This window comes from Grampus griseus (genome assembly GCF_964374135.1).
Source record: "Grampus griseus genome assembly, chromosome: 17".
NCBI classification, from domain to species: Eukaryota; Metazoa; Chordata; class Mammalia; order Artiodactyla; family Delphinidae; genus Grampus; species Grampus griseus.
In genome coordinates, this window is record NC_139011.1 from 49,047,421 (window position 1) to 49,071,283 (window position 23,863).

At 38.5% G+C, this 23,863-nt stretch overlaps 1 protein-coding gene and 1 pseudogene across 2 annotated transcripts; both read right to left on the bottom strand.

Moving 5' to 3' along the window:
- Positions 1-3,046: 3,046 nt before the first annotated feature.
- LOC309835255 (ferritin light chain-like) lies at positions 3,047-4,024 on the bottom strand (annotated as a pseudogene). The gene is made up of 2 exons: positions 4,014-4,024; positions 3,047-3,680 (listed from the first exon to the last, which is right to left on the bottom strand). The product of its transcript is annotated as a ferritin light chain-like (transcript).
- Positions 4,025-8,879: 4,855 nt separating this feature from the next.
- On the bottom strand, positions 8,880-9,469 carry LOC309835521 (protein mago nashi homolog). The gene has a single exon (XM_082675067.1). The coding sequence runs from the start codon at positions 9,449-9,451 to the stop codon at positions 9,011-9,013; it is 441 nt and encodes a 146-aa protein (XP_082531193.1). The 5' UTR covers positions 9,452-9,469; the 3' UTR covers positions 8,880-9,010.
- Positions 9,470-23,863: the final 14,394 nt, after the last annotated feature.

A 23,863-nucleotide genomic window follows, 5' to 3' on the forward strand; every position in this document is an offset into this window, starting at 1 on the left:
ACTCTGATTTATCAAAAAAGTAAAACATTTAAACTGTGCTACAGAAATTCAGAAGTTGTCTTGCAATCTTTAAACAATAAATGAATGAGTTGCCCTTAAAAAAAAAAAAGGATTAAGCAGTTAAGCTGTTGGTTCCACATCAGACAAATTTTCCTATACCTTCTGTCAATATTGTTAACAGAGACTGTTATTTTATTAATCCTTATGATCCCGTGATTCTTTCTTTCATGTTTCAGGGCACAGCAGGTGAGAGAGTGGATTTGTTAAGCTGGGTGGGTTTATCCTTCTTTTATGCGTTCATTCAATTTTATGTTCATTTACTTATTGTACACACATGGCAATAGAAGCTGCTAAAGCAATCATTGCTATTCTGCAAAACAACAAGGCACAGAAGCAGATGTCTTATTTCTGAGATTTCTCCCCCCAGGATTATTAGGATTAAAGATCCTTTCCCCCCACTCCCTGGAGAGGACAAGGGGCTGCTCGCTGGAGGTTTTTTAATGACTTGGGGAAAGGCTCAAATATCCCCCCATTATGGTAATCCACCCCAGGGCCAAACCACACAAGAATATTATGAATTTATTTTATTTTTCTATCCTTGCAAAGGTAATACTCAGCTCATTAGAATATGAAAACTATACTGTCAAATTTCAGAATTACATGGATGAAGAAAATCACCAAAGTGGCATCATATCACGTGTGTTATAGTTGTATTTACTATATTGACTATATTAACTATGTTGTGTTAACAATATATTGTATAACTATATATTGAAAAGGCAAAATGCTGTAACTTATTTCAGAAAAAATAATTACGTTGGCAAACCCCAAATTGTACAGTGTAGACAGGTCCTAGGAAAAGAAGATTTAATTCATAGTGGACAAGAGGTTAGCTTCTGTTTTCAGCCATGTGCTATTTCAAGAATTAAACGTCATGAATAATACAGGATATAAGAGGAATAGTCTAAAGACCGAAAAGCACATTTTGATTAGGAAAGAGAATTTAAGGCTTAAGTCTTTTTTTTTTTAAGGAAAACTGCCTTATTACTATGAGATAAGAAAATTGTTTCCTTCTTTTCTTCCTTGCTTTCTTCTTTTTCTTTTTTTTAACCTTTTTAATTTTGGATATTTGACCTCTAAGCTGAGATGACTGAAAATGCCTCCTCTGGGCATCAACCTTTTTGAAAGACTTTTTCCCCCTCCCTAAGGGCTATTTGTCTCTTGGAGGCATTGCCTGCATTACTCACCAAGAGGCAAGCATTTGTCCTTGCACTAAATGCTGACATCTCCTGATAAGAGGGAAGCTGCAAAGTAGAAGAATTGAAGGTCAATATGTTGATAGTGGTCTCAAGAGCATTGATGTACATTTGTGTATTGGGGAAGGGGAGAGAAGCTTGAGAGTGGGCCAGTGGGGAGGGGTAAATATTTTGTGATGCTGTCTACCTATGGGCTTATAAAGTTTACAGCTGCATTAGGAGGACAAGCATTACCATTAGCATGAAAAGTTGGGCAGACCTCAGTTGCAAAAGCTTCTAGCCATACACATAGGGCAATACGTAAATGATACACCTTATTGCATTCACCCATTCACCCTCCCCTGTTCATGCTAATTGGAAATTTCAGTCCATTTCAGAGAAGTAACACAACTATCGATCATTTCCCCTGGCACGAATCTTCCTAGAGCTCACGCACTAGCCCATGTGTCTTAGATTTAATATCTGATCACTAGCTGGATTGAAGCCAAGAGGTGGTTCCCAAAGTTGCTGCACATTAGAATCACCTGGGGAACTCTGAGACCTCCCTGTGCCCAGGCTCCTCCCTAGACCTACTGAATCAAAATCTCTGGGGCTGGGACCCAGACACCAATGTTTTTCTTAAAAGCTCTTTAGGTAATTCAAATGAGCAGCAAAGCTTGAGAAGCAGCCCAATAACGGGAACAAACTTATTTCACACAGATAAAGTGGGGCAATTCATATGTTAAAAGAACATGAATATATGTCCATGCCTCTCTCACGCTTTGTCACAGTTTACCCTTCCCCCTCCCCATATCCTCAAGTCCGTTCTCTAGTAAGTCTGTGTCTTTATTCCTGTTTTACCCCGAGGTTCTTCATGACATTTTTTTTTCTTAAATTCCATATATATGTGTTAGCATACGGTATTTGTCTCTCTCTTTCTGACTGACTTCTACACTGTTGGTGGGGATGTAAATTGGTGCAACCACTATGGAAACACTACAGCAGTTCCTCAAAAAGCTAAAAATAGAGCTACCATATGATCCAGCAATCTTACTCCTGGGCAAATATCTAGACAAAACTATAATTCGAAAACATACATGCACCCCTATGTTCACAGCAGCACTATTTATAATAGCCAAGACATGCAAACAACCTAAATGTCCACTCACAGATGAATGGATAAAGAAGATGTGATATATATAAAATGGAATACTACTCAGCTATAAAAAAGAATGAAATAATGCCATTTGCAGCAACATGGCTGGACCTAGAGACTATTATACTAAATGAAGTAAGTGAGAAGGAGAAAGACAAATACCATATGATATCACTTATATGTGGAATCTAGAATATGATACAAATGAACTTATCCATGAAACAGAAACAGACTCACAGACATAGCACACAAACTTGTGGTTCCCGAGGGGAAGGGGGAGGTGGGGGAGTGATGGATTGGGAGTTTGGGATTAGCAGAGGTAACCTATTATATATATGATGGATAAACAACAAGGTCCTACTGTATAGTACAGGGAACTATAGTCAATGTCCTGTAATTAACCATAATGGAAAAGAATATGAAAAATTATATATATGTATAACTGAATCACTTTGTTGTACAGCATACACTAACACAACATTGTATATCAACTATACTTCAGTAAAATAAATTTTTAAAAAAAGGAAAAAAACCATGAATATATATATATACATATATATATATTTCTTTCTTTCCTCTTTATTCCGTTTGTGTTTCAAATAGGCTTTTTTTTTTTCCCTTCTGCAAAAAGCGTTATTGTTTCCATTTGGTCCAAGGCTTGGGAGAGGGCTCCAGGGCGGTTACAAAGCTGCCTAGTAGCTGCAGAGCAGGGCTTCAGGCAGAAGCTCTGATGCCAGAGGGGCTCCTCAGAGGCCGCTGGACTTCAGAGACTCCTGTTTGTGCTCGAGGGTGAGCCTTTCAAAGAGATACTCGCCCAGCACAGCCTGCGGACCAGCCAGCCTGCGGAGGTTGGTCAGGTGGTCGCCCATCTTCTTGATGAGTTTCACCTGATCCTCCAGGAAGCGGCTCTCCAGGAAGTCACAGAGGTGGGAGTCTGCGCGGGCGGAACCCAGGGCGCGCAGATCTGACAGTGCCTGGTGCAGGCTCTTCTCCCTAAGAATGGCGGCTTCCACAGCGTCCTGGGTTTTACCCCACTCATCTTGAGAAGGCTTCCGCGCATCCTGGAAGGGGGCGCGGCCACGGCACTGGTTTTGCATTTTCAAGAGTTGCTGGGCGCCCTCACACTTCTCCTCAGCCAGTTGGCGAAAAATGTGGCCCGCACTGTCCAGAGTCCCATTGTTGCTGTCGAAATAGAAGCTCAGAGAGAGCTAAGTGTCCCCAGATGCATGTTGAACAGGCGGTGGACGGCGGCCTCCACCTCGATGGAATAATTCTGACGCACCTGGGAACTCGTGGTTGATCAGTGAGAAGGAGCTAAGCTCAAAAAACGGTGTTGGCCTGTCCTGGAGGCTGAGGATAGCTGAGTGGCTGATTCCAAAGGTTGCGACAGGAAGAAAGGTTGGAGGGTGGTCGGGGGCTGGAGCAAGGAGCGTCCCTGGGTCTGTTCATTCCAAACACTGTTGAAGCAAAAGACAGAACTGCAGGACTGCCGAGCGCACTGCCTCAAATAGGCTTTGCTATAAATGAACAAGAAGTCCAAGCAAGGACAAAACTTACCCTTCCCCCCACCAAAATAGCTGGCGATACTAGAATCTAGACCTGGGAAGGGATTCTTCCATTACCTTCTGAACATTCCAAGCCACTAGAGCAGTGGTTCTCAAAGTATGGTCACCTTGTAACCAAGCAGTACCCTATGGGGCCTTCCTAGGACAGACCCATCCCCCATATCCTCTGCTGTAGTTCCTCTCTGAAGTACTCAGATAATAGTATCTCAGGCATATTTCTTGAGTTTTCAGATGCTAAAAACCAGCACCCAATGGAAGAAATTAACTCCTTGATAATCATGAGCACGTAGCCCCCAGACCTTCTGGCACCTAAGGATGGATAATGTTACCTGCCCTGTGGCCTCCACATCAACCAATCAGAGGATTGTGCACGAGCTGATCACATTCCCTGGGACGTCCCTCCCTCACCTGGCCTTTAAAAATGCTTTGCTGAAATCCTTTGGAGATTTCAGGGTGTTTTGGAACTCGGGCCACCCCTCTCCTTGCTCGATCCTGCAATAAACCTTTCTCTGCTCCAGACTCCAACCTTTAGGTTTGTTTGGCTTCACTGTGCTTCAGACACACGAACCTGCATTTGGTAACAACCTGACCAGTTTTACCAGCGTCCCCTGATAATGTGTCAGATATTCAAGTTTTAGGGCCCTGTCCCAGCCCTATGGAATCAGCAACTCTGGTGGGGCTCAGTGATCTCTGTTATAACAGGCCCTCCAGATGATTTTTATTCACCTTAAAGTTTGAAAATATCTGCATTGTCAGCTGGCCAAAGCGTCCACCAGCAGGTGAAGGGGAGTGGTGCCTGGAAAAGATAGGGACCAGCCAAGGCAAGTACAGCAGCATTTGCCGTGGTAGTAATGGAGAATGCCTTTTCTCCACTGGTTGGCACAGACTAGGATCTGGGAGCAGTGGCAGGGTTATTTAGGATGCTTTACATTTCAATGTAGAGGGACCGCTGTCCTGGTTTGCCAGGGACTTCCCCTGTGTGAGCACTTAAAATCTCATCCTGGCAAACCCCTTAGCCCTGGGTTTGAAAAACATAGGGAATAACATGAAATTTAGGGGAAACATGATCTAGGTTTTGGGCGAGTCACAAGTGCTAATTAAAGCTAAGCAAGTATGGACAACACTAGCGTTCTTTAGCCCTTTGCGGGGAGGTAAATCTGATTGGGTGAAAGGACTTATTGTTAAGAGATCTTTGTAGAAACATCCCCTTCTGCTTAGTCCGCTGGTTCTCAGTTCTGGCTAGACATTGGCATCGTCTGAGGAGATTTAAAATGATTTTATTGGTCTACGATGACCAACCGTCAGTGTGAGGGTTTTTAAAAAGTGCTTCAGATGATTCTAATGCACAACCAAATTTAGGTGCCACTGCTTAAGCTTTTGAACCGCTGCTGCATATTTTCACCTCATCTTCCTATGAGAATATCCAACTGTAGTTGAGGTTTGTTTTTTTTTTCTTTTTCTAACTGTCTTATTATAAGATTTACTGTCTTAAATAAGGTTGAATGTACAGAAAATCTTGCTAGTCCATCTGGTATAGCTGGATACTTAGAATAATATAGTTAAGATATATACCATTTAAGTATTGTGACTGGCCTTTTTTTGAAATTAACATATGCATTGAATTAGTATGTTCTCTTTTGAAGTTGTTCTGTTGGGGAGCTATACCTCTAATCTGCCATTGCTAAATATCTGGACACCTCTTATTAGGAATTGCTTTTAGAAATCTTTAGGGATTAAAACCAAGATAGCTGTATTATTTGTACTGGAACCACAAAAACCTCACAGAGTTCCCCCGCTGTACCTTCTACCCCCATCTCTAACCCTTGACAACTTCTAATCTGTTCTCCATCTCCACGGTTTTGTTATTTTAAGAATAATATGTAAACATAATCATGAATTACTTAATCTTCGGAGATCGGCTTTTCAAAATTTTTCCCTCGGCATCATTCCCTTGAAGTTCATTTCAATTTTTGCATATATTAATAATTTGTTCCTTTTTGTTGCTCGGTAGTATTCTATCATAAGATTTTATCACAATTTGTTTCAACATTCATCCACTGAAAGACATTTGGGTAGTTGCCAGTTTTTGGCTATTATAAATAAAACTGCTATGAACATTTATGTGTAAGTTTCTGTGGGAACTTAATTAAGTTTTTGTTTCTTTTGGATAAATGCTCAAGAGTACAATTACTGCGTTGTAGGGTGAATCTACTTTTAGGATTAAAAGAGACTGTCAAGCTGTTGATCAGAGTGGATAAACCATTTTATTTTCCCACCAGTGATGTGATATAATTTTTCTGTGTACTCACCAGCATTTGATGTTGTCACTATACTTTAATTTTAGTTACTCTCTGACATCTCATTATGGTCTTAATTTGCATTTCCCTAATGGCTAATGATGCTGAGCATCTTTTCATGTGCTCCTTTGCCGTGTGTATATTCTCTTCCATGAAATGTGTGTTCCTGTCTTCTGCCTATTTTCTAGTTGGATTTTTTTAAGTTGTTTGGAGAGTTCTTTGTATATTATAGATACAAGTCATTTGTCTCATATGGGATTTTCAAATATGTTTTCCTACTGTGTAATTTGAGTTTTCATCCACTTAAAAGGATCTTCTATGAAGCATTTTTAACTCATTTTGATGAGATCCAATTTATCAGTTTTTGCCTTTATTGATCATACTTTTGGTGTCAAGTCTAAGAATTATTCCCCTAGTTCTAGATGCCAAACATTTTCTCCTATTTTTTTTCTAAAAATGCCCTGCTTTTACATTTAAGATTATGATCCACTTTGATTTAATTTTTGTGTAAGGTGTGGAGGTTAAGGTTCATTTTTTGTTTGTTTTTGTCGAGGGATGTCCAACTGTTTCAGTACCATTTTTTGAAAAGTCTATTCTTCCTTGATAGCTTTTGCACTGCTGTCAAAAACAAGTTATATGTATTTATGTCAGTCTATTTCTGGGTTCTCTATTCCATTCCATTGATCTATGTATCTACCCTCCATCATTACTGCAAAATCTTGAAATTGGGTAGATTAATTCCTCCCATTTTCATCTTCCTTTACAAGTTGTTTTAGCTATTCTTCAGCCTCTTCTTACCATATAAATCTTAGAATAAGCTTGTCTAGATCCACAAAAACCTTGAGGGCATTTTAAGAGTAATTGTGTTAAGCCTCTTAACTTGGGGAGAATTGACATCTTTATCATGTTGTGTTTTCTAATCCATGAACAAGGTGTGTCTCCCTATTTGTTTGGGACTTAAAAATTTTTCTTCATCAGCATTTTGTAATTTTCAGTCTAGAGGTCCTATAAATGTCTTATTGGGCTTATATTTAAGTATTTATTTAGGTCAGTTGTAAATGGCATCACATATTTTTATTTAAGCTTCTACACATTTGTTATTAATATATAATTTGATAAAATTGTGGTGATCTTGTACTCTAAATCATTTACAAACTAATATTATTTCTCAAGCTTTTTGTGGATTCCTTGGTATTTTCTCCATTTAGATTATCATCTCATCTTCAGATACAGACAGTTTTACTTTTCCTTATTCAGTATAATAGGATATATTACTGTTCAACATTCAGTAGGATATGTTCCTTCCTATGCAACGTAGTAGGAATAGTCCTTTTGTCTTTTAAATAAACTTTTTAAAACTTTAACTTTTAAATTTATGTATTTATTTATTTTTGCTTTATTTTCTTACTAGAACCTCCAGTGATATATTTAATAAAAGTGGTGAGAGCAGATATCGGTGCCTTGTTTCTGAGCTTACAGAGAAAGCACCCAGTCTTTCACAGTTAAATATAATGTCGGTATAGGTTGTTTGTAGATCATCTTTATGAGTTTCAGTATGCTCCTTTTCTATTCCTAGTTTGCTTGGAGTTTTTTTTCTTCTTTTTTTAAAATCATGAATGGGATTGGATTTTGTCAGATGCTTTCTCTGCATTAATGGATAGGATCACATGACTTTTCCCTCTTAATCTATTGGATATGGTGGATTACACTGTTTAATTTTCCAATATTTAACCAACTTTGCATAGCTGGAATAAATCCCACTTGGTCATGGTATATTATTCTTTTCATATATTTCTGGATTTAATTTGCTAATATTTGGCTGAGGGTTTTTCAGCCAATTTCATAAAAAATATTGGTCTGTAGGTTTCTTCTTTCTATACTATCCCTGTCTGGTTTTGGTATCAAGGTAATACTGGCTTCATAAAATTAATTAGAAACTGTTCCCTCTACTTCTATTTCTTATCAAATCATGTAAAATTGGTGTTAATTCTTTAAGTCTTGGGTAAAAGTGAAACATCTAAGCCTGAACATTTCTTTTGGGAGTTTTGAAATGAAAAACCAGTATTTCTAATGGTTACAGGAAAATTGAGATTATCTATTTCATCTTGGCTGAGTTTTGGTAGTTTTGGGTGTAGAAACATTGGCCCATTTCATCTACATTTTTGAATTTCTAGTGTAGACTTGTTCATAGTAACTTGTCCCTCATTAACCTGCAGGATATGTCATGGTATCCCTGGTTGCATTTCTGATATCTGTGATTTGTGCTATCTCTCTGTTTAATCTTTATCAGTCTTTCTAGATCTTTATTGGTTAGATTGCTTATTTCAAAGAACCAGCCTTTTGTTTCATTGATTTTCCCCCCTATTTTCCTGTTTTCAGTTTCATGGATTTCTGTTTCATCTTTATTATTTCCTTCTTTCTGCTTGTTTAGTGTTTTTTCCTCTTCCTTTTTTACTATTTTAATATAGAAAATTAGATTATTGCTTTGAAATATTTTCTTTCCCAATTTAGTGCTATAAACTTCCCTTTCAGCATTGCTTTCACTTCATTCCACAAACTTTGATCTGTTATATCTCCATTTTCTTTTATTCTATACATTTATTATTATTTTTTTTTTGCATTTTGTTACGTATTTATTAAAGACAATCATTTCTAGTTTATAAAAAAAAATCCTGCCCTGATATACACAAAAATGTCTTGATAATGGTAATTAAAAGCAGCACTCCCACCCCCCTTGTGTCCACACAAATATTCAATCTAGATTGGCTTGATCTTGAAGTGTAATCCAATAAGACTGAAGACCAAACACTTCAGGTCCTGGACAAGATAATAAAATACTCGTAAGCCTTCTGGATCCTTGGATTGATTGACATCAATAAGGGAACCAATTTTTGACGTCGTGAAAGAAATATGTTCATCTCCAATGACAATTTCAAGCTCCTGCCGGCCCACTCGGTCAGGAGGAGGCCACAGAGCATCATCCTCTTTGGTAATTTCACTGTCATCAATTATTCTCTTCAGTTCTTCCATCACACTTCTATGTACATAAGCCTCTTTTCTGATCATGACATCATTTTTGTAATTGCTGTTGTTGGCGTATCTCAATTTCCCGTCCGGCCGGAACTCAAACTCCAGGAATTCGTGGCCGAATTTGCCCTTGTGACCCACATAGTAACGCAGATAGAAATCACTCTCCATAGCTGGCAAAAGGCAACCAAGACCCTATTCTATACATTTAAAATTTTTTCCCTTGATGCTGTCTTTTTTACCCATGAGTTATTTGGAAGTGTGATGTTTAGTTTTCATGTGATTGAAGATTTTCCTGTTGTCTTTCTCTTATTGATTTCTAGTCTGATTCCATTATGGCTAGAGAACATACTCTCTATGATTTTAATTCTTTTAAATCTGCTAATGTTTTTTTATCGCCCAGTATATGGTATATGAGTGAATGTTCCATGGACACTTGAATATGTATTCTGCTCTTACTGAGTGTGTTCTTTAAATGTCAGTTATATCCTGTTGATTGATGATGTTTTCAGTTCTTCCATATCCTTGCTGATTTTTCTCTCTGGTAGTTGTATAAATTGCTGTGTTGAAGTCTCAAATAATAATTGTGGATTTAAAACTTTCTCCTTTTACCTTTTTCAGTGTTTGCTTCATGCATTTTGAAGTTCTGTTGTTTGGTGCACACACATTTAGTATCACTAGGTCATCTAGGTGGATTATTCCTGTTATCTTTATGTAATGACCCTCTTTGCCCCTAATAATTTCCTTTGCTCTGAAGTCTACTTTATCTGATATTAATATAGCCATTCCTGCTTTTTCTGATTAATGTTCACATGATATATCATTTTCATCCTTTTACTTTGAACTACCTATATCATGATGTTTAAAGTAAGCTTCTTATAGACAGTATATAGTTGGATCATGCTTGTGATTTTTTAATCTACTCTTCCAATCTCTGTCTTTGACTTGGTTATTTAGATCATTTACCGTTAATGTAATTATTGCCATGTCAAAGATTTGGTCTACCATGTTATTTTTTGTTTTGTCTTTTACCTTAGTTTCTCAATCCTGTGTTTCCCTTATTTTTCCTTCTTGTGGGTTACTTAAACATTTTTTAATAAGTCCATTTTAATTTAATTCATTTATAATCATTTGTGTATACTGTTTGTATAGTTTTCTTAGTGGTTGCTTTTGGCATTACAGTATACATATGTAACTTATCATAGCCTACTGGAATCAGTGTTTCATTACTTCAAGTGAAGTTTCAAAATTTTACTTCCATTTAGGTCTCTTAATATTCCCCAGTTTTAAAGTATGATTTTCTGTAGTATTTCCTTTCTCTACATTGAGAACCCCATCAGATGGTGTCATCATTTTTGCTTTGACCATCATATAGAATTTAAGAAACTCATGAGGCTAATGATAGTCTCTTATATTTACCCCATTTGTTTTCACCCATTCCATTGTTCCCCTTTTCTTTCTGAAGTTCCCAGTCTTCTGTTATTGTTTATGTTTTCATAACAGTAGGTGATATCTTGGATTTCCAGTGCAACTGGATATGAGTTTCAGGAAACACTGAGCCTGGCTCACTTAATGCTACTGAGTTGGGGGGTTTGTATATGTTGGGCCTGTTGGCACAGCAGATGCTAGCAGATTAGACTAATGTTGATGGGACTAGTGCCACAGGAGGATGGGTTCCCATTCAGGCTATGCTGCTGCTACAGTAGATCAAGTCCCCCTCTACCCCAAGTGTGGGGCAGTGACCTGCTGCTGTCACTGCTTTGTATTAGGCTCCTTTTGCCTCAGGTGTGTGGTGGGATCCCTTGGAAGCTGCTGCTGCTGCTGCTGTCAATCACAAGGTTAAATTCATTTCAGAAATACTTAAGTATAAATATATAGCCTGGCTCTTGTAGGACCTCTGTATTTTTTTTTTATTGCTTTCATACAAATTATCCCAAATTTAGTGACTCAAATCAACGTAAATTTATTACCTTACAAGTCTGACATTGGTCTCAATTAAGTAAAAGTGTTGGCAGGATCGACAGATGAATGGATAAAGATGTGGCACATATATACAATGGAATATTACTCAGCCATAAAAAGAAATGAAATTGAGTTATTTGTAGTGAGGTGGATTGACCTAGAGACTGTCATACAGAGTGAAGTAAGTCAGAAAGAGAAAAACAAATACCATATGCTAACACATATATATGGAATCTAAAAAAAAAAGAAAAAATGGTTATGAAGAACCTAGGGGCAGGGCAGGAATAAAGATGCAGCCATAGAGAGTGTACTTGAGGACACAGGGATGGGGAAGGGTAATCTGGGATGAAGTGAGAGAGTGGCATGGACATATATACACTACCAAATGTAAAAGACCTAGCTAGTGGGAAGCAGCCACAAAACACAGGGAGATCAGCTCTGTGCTTTGTGTCCACCTAGATGTGTGGGATAGGGAAGGGAGGGTGGGAGGGAGATGCAAGAGGGAGGAGATATGGGGATATATGTATATGTATAGCTGATTCACTTTGTTATGAAGCAGAAACTAACACGCCATTGTAAAGCAATTATACTCCAATAAAGATGGTTAAAAAAGAAAAAAAAGTGTTGGCAGAGCTACATTCTTTTCTGGAGGCTCTTAGGGGTGTTTCTGTTCCCTGGACTTTATCCGCTTCCAGTGGTCACTTGTAGTCCTTGACTCAGAGTCCCCTTTCTCCACCTACAAACCCCAAAATGTTGCATCTCTCTGATTCTGCTTCTATTAGGACATCTCTCTCTTTCTCTTTCTACAGTTGGGAATGGTTTTCTGCTTTTAAGGACTCATGCAATTAGATTTGTTCCATGAGGTAATCCAGGATAATCTTTCTATCTCAAGGCCTATAACTTCAGTCATATCTGCAAAGTCCTCTTTACCATGTAAGGTAACATATTATTGGGTTCTAGGGATTAGGGTGAGGGCATTTTTAGGAGCCATTATGCTGCCTACCACACCCTTAACAAGTGACCTTGAGAAAATTACTGAGACTTTAAAGCCTTACTTTCCTCAAACATAAAATGGAAAGAAAGATAACTAGTTAATATCATGAAAGTGAAACAGTATATATGAAATCAACTAATTCAAAAAATAAGATTTCTTCTTTTTCTTTATGATTGGCATGATTCTCAGAGTTCAGTTACTTGAAGAGTTCCTTTTTTTTAAACAGAACTAAGGAATTTCAGGGTTCAGGTGCTGTAAGATTGTCTGAATTATCTGAGTAACAATTAGCTAAGCACAGGTGTAAAGCATTTGATTTACTCCCTGGTGTCCTTTATCTTCTCATCCCACTAAATCCATATCCCTTGTCTAGCTCCAGCCAGTAGAGTCAGAGCTTGTTTTACTGTTTAACTAAAGTTCAATTTAAGTTTGCTCTACATCTCCAGATTCTCAGCCCTGGTTGCATATTATAATCACCTGGGGAGATTTCAAGACCTACTTGATGCCAGAGTTTTACCTATCATGGATATTTGAAGAGGGACCTGGAATGAAATGCTCTAGCTTATGGTTTGGGGAGCCAAATCATAGTCTACACTGAGCCAAATCATTTGCGAGATCACCTCTGAAAAGCAATTTATCTGTGGTGACTGATGCTCTTCCTTTGTCAGTATGCTTGTCCCTCTTTGGGGGAAAAGAAGAAGGGGAAAAAACCCCCAGCGGTTGGGCTTCCTGAATTATAACCTGATGCTGTGGAATTAGTGTTGGCTCAGAGCGCACATCTTCGGATACGCATTCTCTCGCCTGCTTCCTTGCATGAGCTTATATCCTTGGGCAGTTTTTCATCCACCACCCTCTTTTGCTTCTAATCTTAGCAAGTAAAGTCTCTCCTTAATGAAACAGCATTTCATGAGACTTACTGGGAGCATAGGTCTATCCTATGTTAGCTAAAGCAGATATAAGTGATGTATTTTTGGCATTCATCCTTGTGGGTTGGAGAGAGAAGACAGAATTTTATCCTTTAGGTGTCATATGACTGGGCAAATGGGCTCATTCCCTCTACTGCCTACCATGTAAAATACTGAGGGTGTTACCTCTAGAAGGTATCTTCTAGGTATCAAAATAGCTCAGATAAGTCATATTTCTCAGTAAAAGGTGACAAAACTATGGCTTAGGTGGTGAATTTTCCATGTCAATTTGTCTGGGCCACCATGCCCAGTTATTTGGTCAAATATTATTCTGGATATTTCTGTGATGGTGTTTTTGTGTTTTTTAAAATTTTTATGTTTTATTTATTTATGATTTTTGGCTGCATTGGGTCTTCGTTGCTGCACGTGGGCTTTCTCTATTTGCAGCAAGCGAGGGCTGCTCTTTGTTGTGGTGTGCGGGCTTCTCATTGCGGTGGCTTCTCTTGTTGCAGAGCATGGGCGCTAGGTGCACGGGCTCAGTAGCTGTGGTGCATGGGCTTAGTTCTCCATGGCATGTGAGATCTTCCCAGACCAGGGCTCAAACCCGTGTCCCCTGCATTGGCAGGCGGATTCTTAACCACTGTGCCACCAGGGTAGTCCCTGTGATGGTGTTTTTGGATGAAATTCATAATTAAATTTGTGGTGGACTTTGAGTAAAGCAGATTATCCTCCATAATATGCATGGGCCTCATCCAATCAGTTGAAGCTCTTAATAAAGACTGACCTTCCTGTCGCAAAAAGGAATTCTGCCAGAAGACTTACAGAAATTGAACTGCAGCTCTTCCGAGAGTCTCTAGACAGCCTAACCTGCAGATTTTGAATTTACCAAGCCTCTATTATTGTGTGAACCAGTTGTTTAAAATCTCTCTCTCTTTCTCTATCTTTATATAGATATGGATATCTAGATCTATATCTGTCAGTATATATGGGCACATTGTATACACATGCTGTTGGTTCTGTTTTTCTGGAGAACCTTGACTAATACAGTGGCCCATATAAATAAAAGGACGAACCCAAGTTCACCCAGGTAGAAAGTAGTACAATGAGAACTGGAACTTAAGGCCTCATGACTCATTCAGCTGTGAACACTGACCCAGAACTGGCGTCCGCACACTCTGGCCCACTGATCAGATCTCGCTTGACTCCTGGTTTTGTACATAACGTTTTGCTTGAACACAGCCTCATCCATTCCTTAATATTGTGCATGGCTGTTTCTGTGCTACAGCAGCAGATGGGCAGTTGCAATGGAGACGTATGGTACAGAAAATCCAAAATATTTACTATCTGACCCTTTACAAAAAAGATCTGCTGACCCCTGCACTAGGATGCCATCTGATTTCTGATAGCACAGAGGAGAATAATTCATGCACATTGGGATAGATTGTTAATCTCATGTCCTCCTTAGGTCAAAGATCTCTTAAATGCTCACCCTTGCAATAGCCAGCTTGGGGAGCATTGTCTGAGGATGCAGAAATTTTTCTTGCCAGGTCTTTCCAATCCACACTGCTCCCTGACTATGGTTCTTAAAACCTATTTTTTTTTTTTAATTTTTATTGGAGCATAGTTGATTTACAGTGTTGTGTTAGTTTCAGGTGTACAGCAAAGTGAATCAGTTATACATGTACATATATCCACTTTTTTTTTTTTCTTTTTTCAGTACACGGGCCTCTCACTGTTGTGGCCTTTCCCGTTGTGGAGCACAGGCTCCAGACGCGCAGGCTCAGCAGCCATGGCTCACGGGCCCAGCCGCTCCGCGGCATGTGGGATCTTCGCGGACCGGGGCACGAACCCGTGTCCCCTGCATCAGCAGGCGGACTCTCAACCACTGTGCCACCAGGGAAGCCCCACTTTTATTTTTTTGGGGGAGTCTTTTCCAAATAGCCCATTACAGAGTACTGAACGGAGTTCCCTGGGCTAATAAGAAGAGCAGGTTCTTACTAGTTATCTATTTTATGTATAGTAGTGTGTATATTTCAGTCCCAATCTCCCAATTTAGCCTCCCTGCCACAATCCCCTGGTAACCCTAAGTTTGTTTTCTACATCCGTGCCTCTGCTTCTAAAACCTGTCTATTTTAACCAACTACCACTCATTGCTTACTGTCTCTGGCTTCATGTACTTGATAATAAATCTACTTCTTGTTCTATCCTGGATGACATGTTCCAAGGACTGAGATAATATCTTATTCTACATAATTTGTCCTTGATATTGTCTATCTTGGGGTCTTCATCTATGTCCCAAAGAAGACAGTCACTCTGTCTTCTAGTACTACTACTAATACCACATTTTATGGCATGAATTTGACCCAATGCACTGAACTATCCCTTTAGAAGCTGTATGCAACCTGTCACTGGGTTTTAGCACAGGGGTAGAACTCAGATTAGTGATCATATATAAACAAATCTACTTGACCAGAAACTTTTTGTCTCACCATTTATTACACAAGTAACTTCTGTCTTTGCATCTATGATGTAAATATTTTTAATTTCCTAAATTATCTGAAAAATTATTTAGAGCTTCCATTTCAGTAGGCATTGGAATTGCTGTGTTATGACTATTTCATTATTTTATTTCCAAGTGTTAAATTAGGCTTCAAGCTTTGGCCAAGAGTAGACAGGAAAGGGTTTCAAAGAAATGAAGAGTGGGAAAAACTTCTGATGCAAGGGAGACTTAATAAAGATTTGATTTTGAATCAATAATTTATAATAAAGGTTTGAGTTTGAATCAATAATTTATGTCATTGCAAAATAGCTCCCTGGTAAAATTCCATTCTTTGGTAATCACTAAGTACAGAAATTAACAATCAAAATATGCAGTGATCTTCTTCATTTTCTAAAAACAAACCTATATCTAGATGAGAGGAGAATTCATCTCATAACTCAGCCTCTGGACTTACGACTCCAAGTCCTGTCTTCTTTCAAACATACCTGCTAAGTTTCTGTCTAACTTCTTGAGCATGAGGTAATGGCGTCAGCTTTCATCCCCTTCCTCAGTATATAGCTTGGTGAGCATGAGTAAGGGATCTAAAACTTGAGAACCTGGGTTCAAATCTTGACTCTAAAATTTACTTGTTGAGTACTCTTGAGCATGTTATCTGTTTTTGCCTCAGTTTTCTCATCTATAAAATAGAGATACCATTACTTCTCTCAGGGAGTTGCTATGAGGGTGAAAGAGAAAATTCATACAATGCAAGAATTTATCAGTTCTTGGAACACAATAAATACCGAAAAATAATGTTAGCCATTATCAAGGCCCCCTCATTTTATGGATAATATAGATTAGTTTATATAGGTCTAATATTTACATATGCATAAACATTTTGTACCTATGTGTGTGTATACGTTCTTCTTAGAAATTGAGCAGTCAACATTCACATCTAAAAATCTGTGCTCTGTGAAATGTAGATATCCTGTGTACAGACACAGTGCTATAGTTATCTATTGCTACATAATAAAGAAGTCCAAACTTAGTGGTGAAATAAACAAAAATTTTAATATGTGCCCAGATTTTGTGGGTCAGCAATTCAAACAGTACACAGAGGAGATGGCTTGTCTCTACTCCATGACTGATATCTGAAACCTCAGCTCATGAGGATTCGGATGGCTGGGGCTGGAATCATCTAGATAATTTTAATTCACATGTCTGGCCCTTGAAGACTGGGCCCAACAAGGACTGTTGACTGGAGTGCCTATAGATGGCTGCCCAGGTGGCTTGGACTTCTCATAACGTGGTAGTTAGGATTCAAGATAGAGTATTCCAAGAGAATGAGTGTCCAGGGTTGAAGCATTCCACGAGAATCATGCAAAAGCTGCATGACCTTTTATGACCTAGTCTTAGATGTTACATAGCATCACTTTCATTATATACTATTGCAGGCGTTGGAGACCTTTTTCCATAAAGTGTCAGACAGTCAATATTTTAGGCTTTACAAGCCATACAGCCTCTTTTGCAACTACTTAGCTCTGCTGCTGTGATGTGAAAACACACACAAACAATACATATACTAAGGAACATGGGTGTGTTCCAATAAAGCTTCATTTATAAAAGCTGGTAGAGGCCTAGACTTGGCCCACCAGCCATAATTTACTGACCCCTGCTCTATTGTTTGAAGCCATGGAAAGCCTGCCTAAATTCAAGGGAAAATGCCCACATCTGGATGCGAAGAATGGCAATGAATCTGAGACCCTGTATTAAAACCACGACATATGGGATATTTATAAGAGGATCTGTCTGCATACCTTGTTTCTCCCATGTATGCTGGATATGAGGTGTTGGGACATCTTACATCTCTGTAAGCCTGGGTCAGGGTCAAAGTTGGAATCTGAACTCAATGACCTTGATTTCTGGAATAATCGGTAACTCTAATTATGATTTGCTTACACTCCTTACCCCAATAAATATACCACAAAAGATAGATTTCAAGTAAACAATTGCTTTATGGCAGAGTTTTATTAAGTCTCCATTGACAGAATTATTCCATTTTGGTTGGAAAGCATGAGTTTTGTTTCTTTCCTAAAGAGATCTGCAACTTTTCAGATGTGGCATTTCATTCTACTGAGAGGATGATGTAGGTTTTTATAAACGGAAAAAGCAGGGCAGGCTGAGTTCACTCAGATCGTACTAATGCTTACAGGAATAACCGAAACTGGAACACAGGCTTCCAGGTTTTCCTGTCCTGTGCTCTTTCCGGTAGGTGCCATTGTCTGCTGGGTCTGGCAGTAATAATTTCTGACCTTTACCTCTCTACGCTCTTGTGAAGGGGTTTGAGGCTTTGTTAGCTTTTTTATGAGTTTGTACTAAATTGTGTCCATAAAGTAGGCTGAATTCCTCAGGGAAGGATGATAGCTGTTACTGTGTTATTACTGCAAATGTTGTGTTGGTTACCTTTTTTTCTTTTCTTTTGTCCAGTTGTATCCTGAACTTAAAAGTTATATTATCCGAAATGAAAGATGTGCATCTGGTAGAAAAGACTAATTTAAGGGATGAAAATTCCTGATGATTGCTTCAGTCAACCCTTAATACACACTGAGCTTCATTAGTAAATAGACAACTCTCAGACCATTCCCTTGGAAGAGGTCGCATAATCAGCCTTTGTGTTGATTTCGCATTCTGGTCGGTAGAGACAGAACAAATTAGAATAATTAGCTGGTACAGGAAAGCACAAAGAACTTTCTTCTGTTTTTGTGATGCATCCCGTAATAAGGGTGGAAAATGAGACTGGAGGTAAGAACGTGAAACTCAGAAGAGCAAAGGAGAGAGGATAGTGTTTCTTTGAAAATATTCTTTCAGTGTTGGCCCAGAAGAAATATGAAGCTGAGGAAATTTTTTTTTTAATGATGATTTTTGTGTTGATGATGTGAGTGTGGAATTAGTAAGAATCAGGAAGCAAGCATCCTTTTCCACCAAGGACTTGGGAGCAAATGAAACCATAAATACTCCCCGCTCTTGGAAACCCTTTTGGAGCAGTAATCAGAGAAGGGTAAAGGCAAAGCCTCAGGGCAGAGGTGTTCAGAGCAAAGGGATAGGAGGAGAACAAAAGGAGAGTGGATATGTTTAGAGCTGTCATTTTGAAATTTACCTGCTTCTGATTCAGTGCTGCTTTGCTGCTGTGTTGGTCCAGTGGAAATCCTCAAAGCAGGAGCAGCCGTATTTTAAAATAATGTTAGAACAAGTGACTTTAATCCAGGTCTCTTTAGCTCAAAAGCACAGAGGAGAGTGTGAGGAAAGAGTGAGGCCACAAGGAATTGTTCACTGGGTACCTTTTCCCCAAACCTCACTAACTGGGAGAAACTGACCACTGGATTATGTGCCTTGAAGGAAAACAAAAATGTTGAAAGCAAAGAGTGTGGAGCTTGTTTAGAAAGCAAGCTCTATCCTTTGGTCACCTGCTGATGATAATAGCATTGGCTGAGACCTGACCATTTACAATGAAGGCACTTCTGTAGGTAATAAGTTCCAGGAGGGCCCGAACTGAGTATATCTGTTTCAGCATTTAGCATGGTTTAGCATCTGAGAGGCTGGTACATTATTGGCATATAGTAGACTTAAAAATGAATATTTGTGGATTGTCTGAATGAGTGGGTGTTTGTGATTCACATCCTATTTGCAGGTCCTATGCCCTGCAATGGATTTTCAGTGTCAGGTTGTGAAAGTATTTATGACGGGGATTGGCATTGTTCCCTATCTAATGGATAAAGATTACACATGAAAGGACTTTACATTGACATCCCAAAAGCCTCATAGGAATTACTTAACAAAAAAATAAAATTGGATTCTGTATAATTTCGGATTTGTAAGCTGGCCAAAACACTGGTATTTCAGCCAGTCCTCTGGTAGTTCCGATGACGTCCCCATGATCACCCAGGCATAATCAGAATGGCTTTAGGATTTGGGAGCCAAAATGTTCCTCAGTATTTACGGCTTTGCTCGTCCATTTAAGAAAATGGACTATTGAAAAAATAGCTTCAGACACAATATGGCATTTTATGATTTAGCATGAAATCTGAGAAATATAGATGTTATCTGAAGCCTGCAATGGTAACGTTCCCTCTGCTATTGAAATTATTGTCTTTAAATAAAGATTCTACATCAGTAATGCTATATATATATATATTTTTATGATATTCAGGTTAATTTCCTATTCCCTCTAAGGAAGTAATTGGTTGGTTGGTATGAGAGACGGTGTGGCTTCCAAAGGTGAAAAGTATTATTTTGTTGTAATTTCCAGCTACCTAAGGATGGGAGAGGCCCAGGACACTGCAGTCAGTATATTATGTGGAGCAGGTTATATTGTGGTTTATTTATGAACTTTTTACATGTTTATTTTCTTCTTTGCGGTATGCGGGCCTCTCACTGTTGCGGCCTCTCCCGTTGAGGAGCACAGGCTCCGGACGCGCAGGCTCAGCGGCCATGGCTCACGGGCCTAGCCACTCCGCGACATGTGGGATCTTCCCGGACTGGGGCACGAACCCGTGTCCCCTGCATCGGCAGGCAGACTCTCAACCACTGCGCCACAAGGGAAGCCCACATGTTTATTTTCTATTCAAGTTTGTGTGCTCCTTTTTGAGTTTTGGTAGATAAGTGTTTTGTAACTTTGGAATACTTGGAGTTTTATATATATATATACATATATATATATATATAACATATATATATATATATATTTTTTTTTAATGCAGTAGTTAAAGCCGTGGAGAGTGTACTAGTCTACCTAGGTTCAAATTCTGGCTTTACCCTATGACTTCCCTGTGGCTTCCTCTGCTCACCTATTAAAAAGGAGGATAATAAGACTGCTGTGGTGAGTTATATACTAAGTGCTATTTAAGCATTTGGTATAATGATCATATATACTCGAAGGCAAGGAACTTGCCCCTTGATCGTCTCTGTATTCCTAGTGCTTAAGAATTCCTAGTGCTTTCCTAATGCATTGTCTTAGGATAGCAATAGCTCAGTATAGTTCTTCTCACTATAAAGTACTGTTACGTTGAAAGTCTTTGCTTGTGTACTAATAATCTATGACATATCTGCTGAGGACAAGGAATAGTTTTAAAACTGCAATGGATAACAAAAGATTGTATGATGTAATGCCTTTATTATGTAATTATAAAACTAACAAATGATCATGGTAGAAAATTTGAAAAACTCCTAGACAAAAGAGAGATCAACAACATTTGGAGTAACTTTCAGAGTGTGGAGCTGTCCATGAATATTAGTGCTTTCATATTTTCCAGGACTTTCAGTAGACTCTGCTTCTTAAGAGTCTATTCATGATATTTTACTTTAATGATGTCTTCATCATGGGGACACACACACACACACAGAAATCTGTTAAAAAAAAAAGAAAGACATGTAAATCACTGATGTTTCAGATGGCCACATGAAATAAAGTGAGAAAGGTCAACAAGCTGAAAGAATGTGGAGTAGCATCTCCTTAATTGCTTACATAACTCTGATAATTACCTCTTTGTGGATAAAGTAATTAATGGGGAATCTAATTCAAGAAAAAGATATGAACTGCAAGCCTTCTTGAAGCCCAGTATTTCTTTCCACAAAAGGTTACTTTCCTTGGCCGTGCTTCCTTATTACCAGACAGGGAAAGAGTATTGTATGGCAAAGGATCTTCCTGAAGGAGGGTGCTTCCCACACTGATTGTCATAAATGACTTCGGAATTACTGTTGCTGTATTACCAAAATCTTAAACTAGGATATTTTTGACAAATGCGGTCCTTAGTTAATTTTTAGAGCTACAAACTGTCAGATGGCTCTGCAATAACAATTGTCTGGCTATTATTCTTCAGGGTGATCACAATATGGAAATGACCTTGAGGTATCACTAAAAAGCAGGAAGGTGTGAGTCTTCCTTTGGTGCCAGAGTGAAATGCGAGTTGGAGTTGCAGTTGGAAAAGAGGCCCACAACCAAGTGATAGAGAAGGAAATGTGAGGTCATTGGTGAAAAACCAGGTTGAAGTTAAGGTGAAGAGGCATGAGGAAATGGTCAACTGTTCCAGTATTACAAAGATCATCCAGAAGCATATCCATGAATGTGGTTTGTATTGCAATCTGCTGAAAAAGAGACAAATATCCTGGCCTGGCCTTCATGGAGATTGTATTTTATTGATTCTGATAATAGATTATTGTTGAAAAGGGCCTCCTCTAAATTATAACCATGCAAAGGCAGCAAGATAATTTTTTTTCTTTATGTATGTGTTTCTCATTCCTACTCACTTCTACCTTAGAGGAAGAGAAAATCACAAAAAGCAAAAATGTCAATTCTCAGCTATTCATTTTCAAAATAATTTTTTTTCCAAATTCCAGTGGAGGCAATAGGTTAACTGTTAAGATTTGTAAGGCTCAAAAAGCTAGATTTTTACAAAGTGTCACCAAATTTTATTCTATAAATAATAGCTTTGCAAAGAATATATGGTGATGCAAAGTTGGAAAAAGCTGGTTTTTCTTCCGTGAATGGCTTCACTGTGTTGGGAGAAGAGGCACAGAAGAAATCAAAGAAATTAAACATGGGGTGAGTTTTCCTGATAGGGGACTCTAGTGCTTTAAAATAGACTAGATAGTCTATCTAGGGATAATCTGAGGGTAGAACAGACCAATGCCTCATTTCCAGTCTGGTACCCTGGAAGAAAACAGTGTATTTCCTTTGAGGTCTTGAGAGGTTTTTCTTCTGCTTTGTTTTGGTTTTGGTTCATTTTGCAATCAACCTTATTAAGGTATCATTTACATACAATAAAATGCAGACATTTTTAGTCAAGGGTTCAGTGACTTTTAATTAATGTATACATTTGTATAACTACCACCCCCATAAAGATAGATAACAATTCTAAAACCCTAGAAAGTTTCCTCCCAGGCTTTTGCAAAAGTATCTCCATCTCCCACCCCAAGGCAACCACGGATCTGTTTTTTATCTTTAGAGATGACTTTTGTCGAATTTAGAATTTCATGTAAGTTGAATAATACAGTGGGTGCCCTTTTGATCTGGCTTCACTTGCTCAGCATATAGTTTTTGAGATTCATTCATGTTGGGATGTTTTAAACCAGGACTTTAGCCTGGGTGGCTGATTTTGTCTGAAGGCACCTATAGGTACATCTGAGTCTCTGGCATTGTCACTGTCTGTTCTTGGCTCAGTATTTTCAACTTTATAAGAAGCACAGGGTTGAAGTAAGGAAGATCATTGTCAGTATAATGGAGGTGAAGTGGGTTCTGTTATATAATATTCTCAGCATAAATTGATCTGCTTGGAATCATTGTGTTGATAATGGACAAGGATACTCCTCCTCCAAAAACCTTGATACTATAAAACTACTAAAGGACGCTGTCCTAGGACTCCTTTAATTTTCATGTTTTGGGAAACATTTCTGGAGAATTCAAATGCTCGCAACCTGAAAGAAACAATTATTCACCTGAAAGCTGACTCTGCTAAAGTTGAGTTGTCTGACCTTTACATGCTGATAGAACCCAGATAGCCTTGCAAAACAATGCTCTCTTGTTGGATATAAGCATATAGATTGTTTAAGATGGACGTGTATATGCAGTAAAGTGAAAAAGCAAAGAATCTTTGAGTTTCCCTTGCTGGGTTTTTTTATTTTTTCATTTAAGTTTCTATAGCATATGCTAATAATTCAGGGAAACCTCAGGTTAGTTTTAGGTCCACTCTACATAAATGTTGAAGTACTCCATATCCACTTTTTTTCTACCTTCCTTCTTTTCTTCCATCTTTCTTTTCTAACTTCTTATAATCCATTATACTTAATCCTGCATTTGCTGAGGTGGCAATTAGTGTATGAAAATACTGTGAAATTTTGCTGTTCAGAATGCATGTTGACCAAATTCTATATTGAGAAAAGGTCTGAATTTACCCAGAGTAACCCTTTCTCAGCGTCTTTGAATAAAGGGCATAGAAACTGGGCTATATATAATATCCTGACAGGTATGTAGAACTCATAGCAATTGCCCTAAAGAGCTTACCTAGCGTAGATGCATATGAATGCATTTAATAATTGCTTTATTGGCAGCAGTGCCAACCTACACAGTCTGTTTGGTTTTATATCATTCTCATTACCTGCTGTTTACCACTGTATACATTGCTAATGGTGTGGTTTCTATGGCTTGTGAATTTCTCGGCCAAATAATATGTAATTTATTGCACACTTTAGTG

Coding starts and splice junctions, on each gene's coding strand:
- LOC309835521 (XM_082675067.1), bottom strand. CDS start 9,451: ATGGAGAGTGATTTCTATCTGCGTTACTATGTGGGTCACAAGGGCAAA.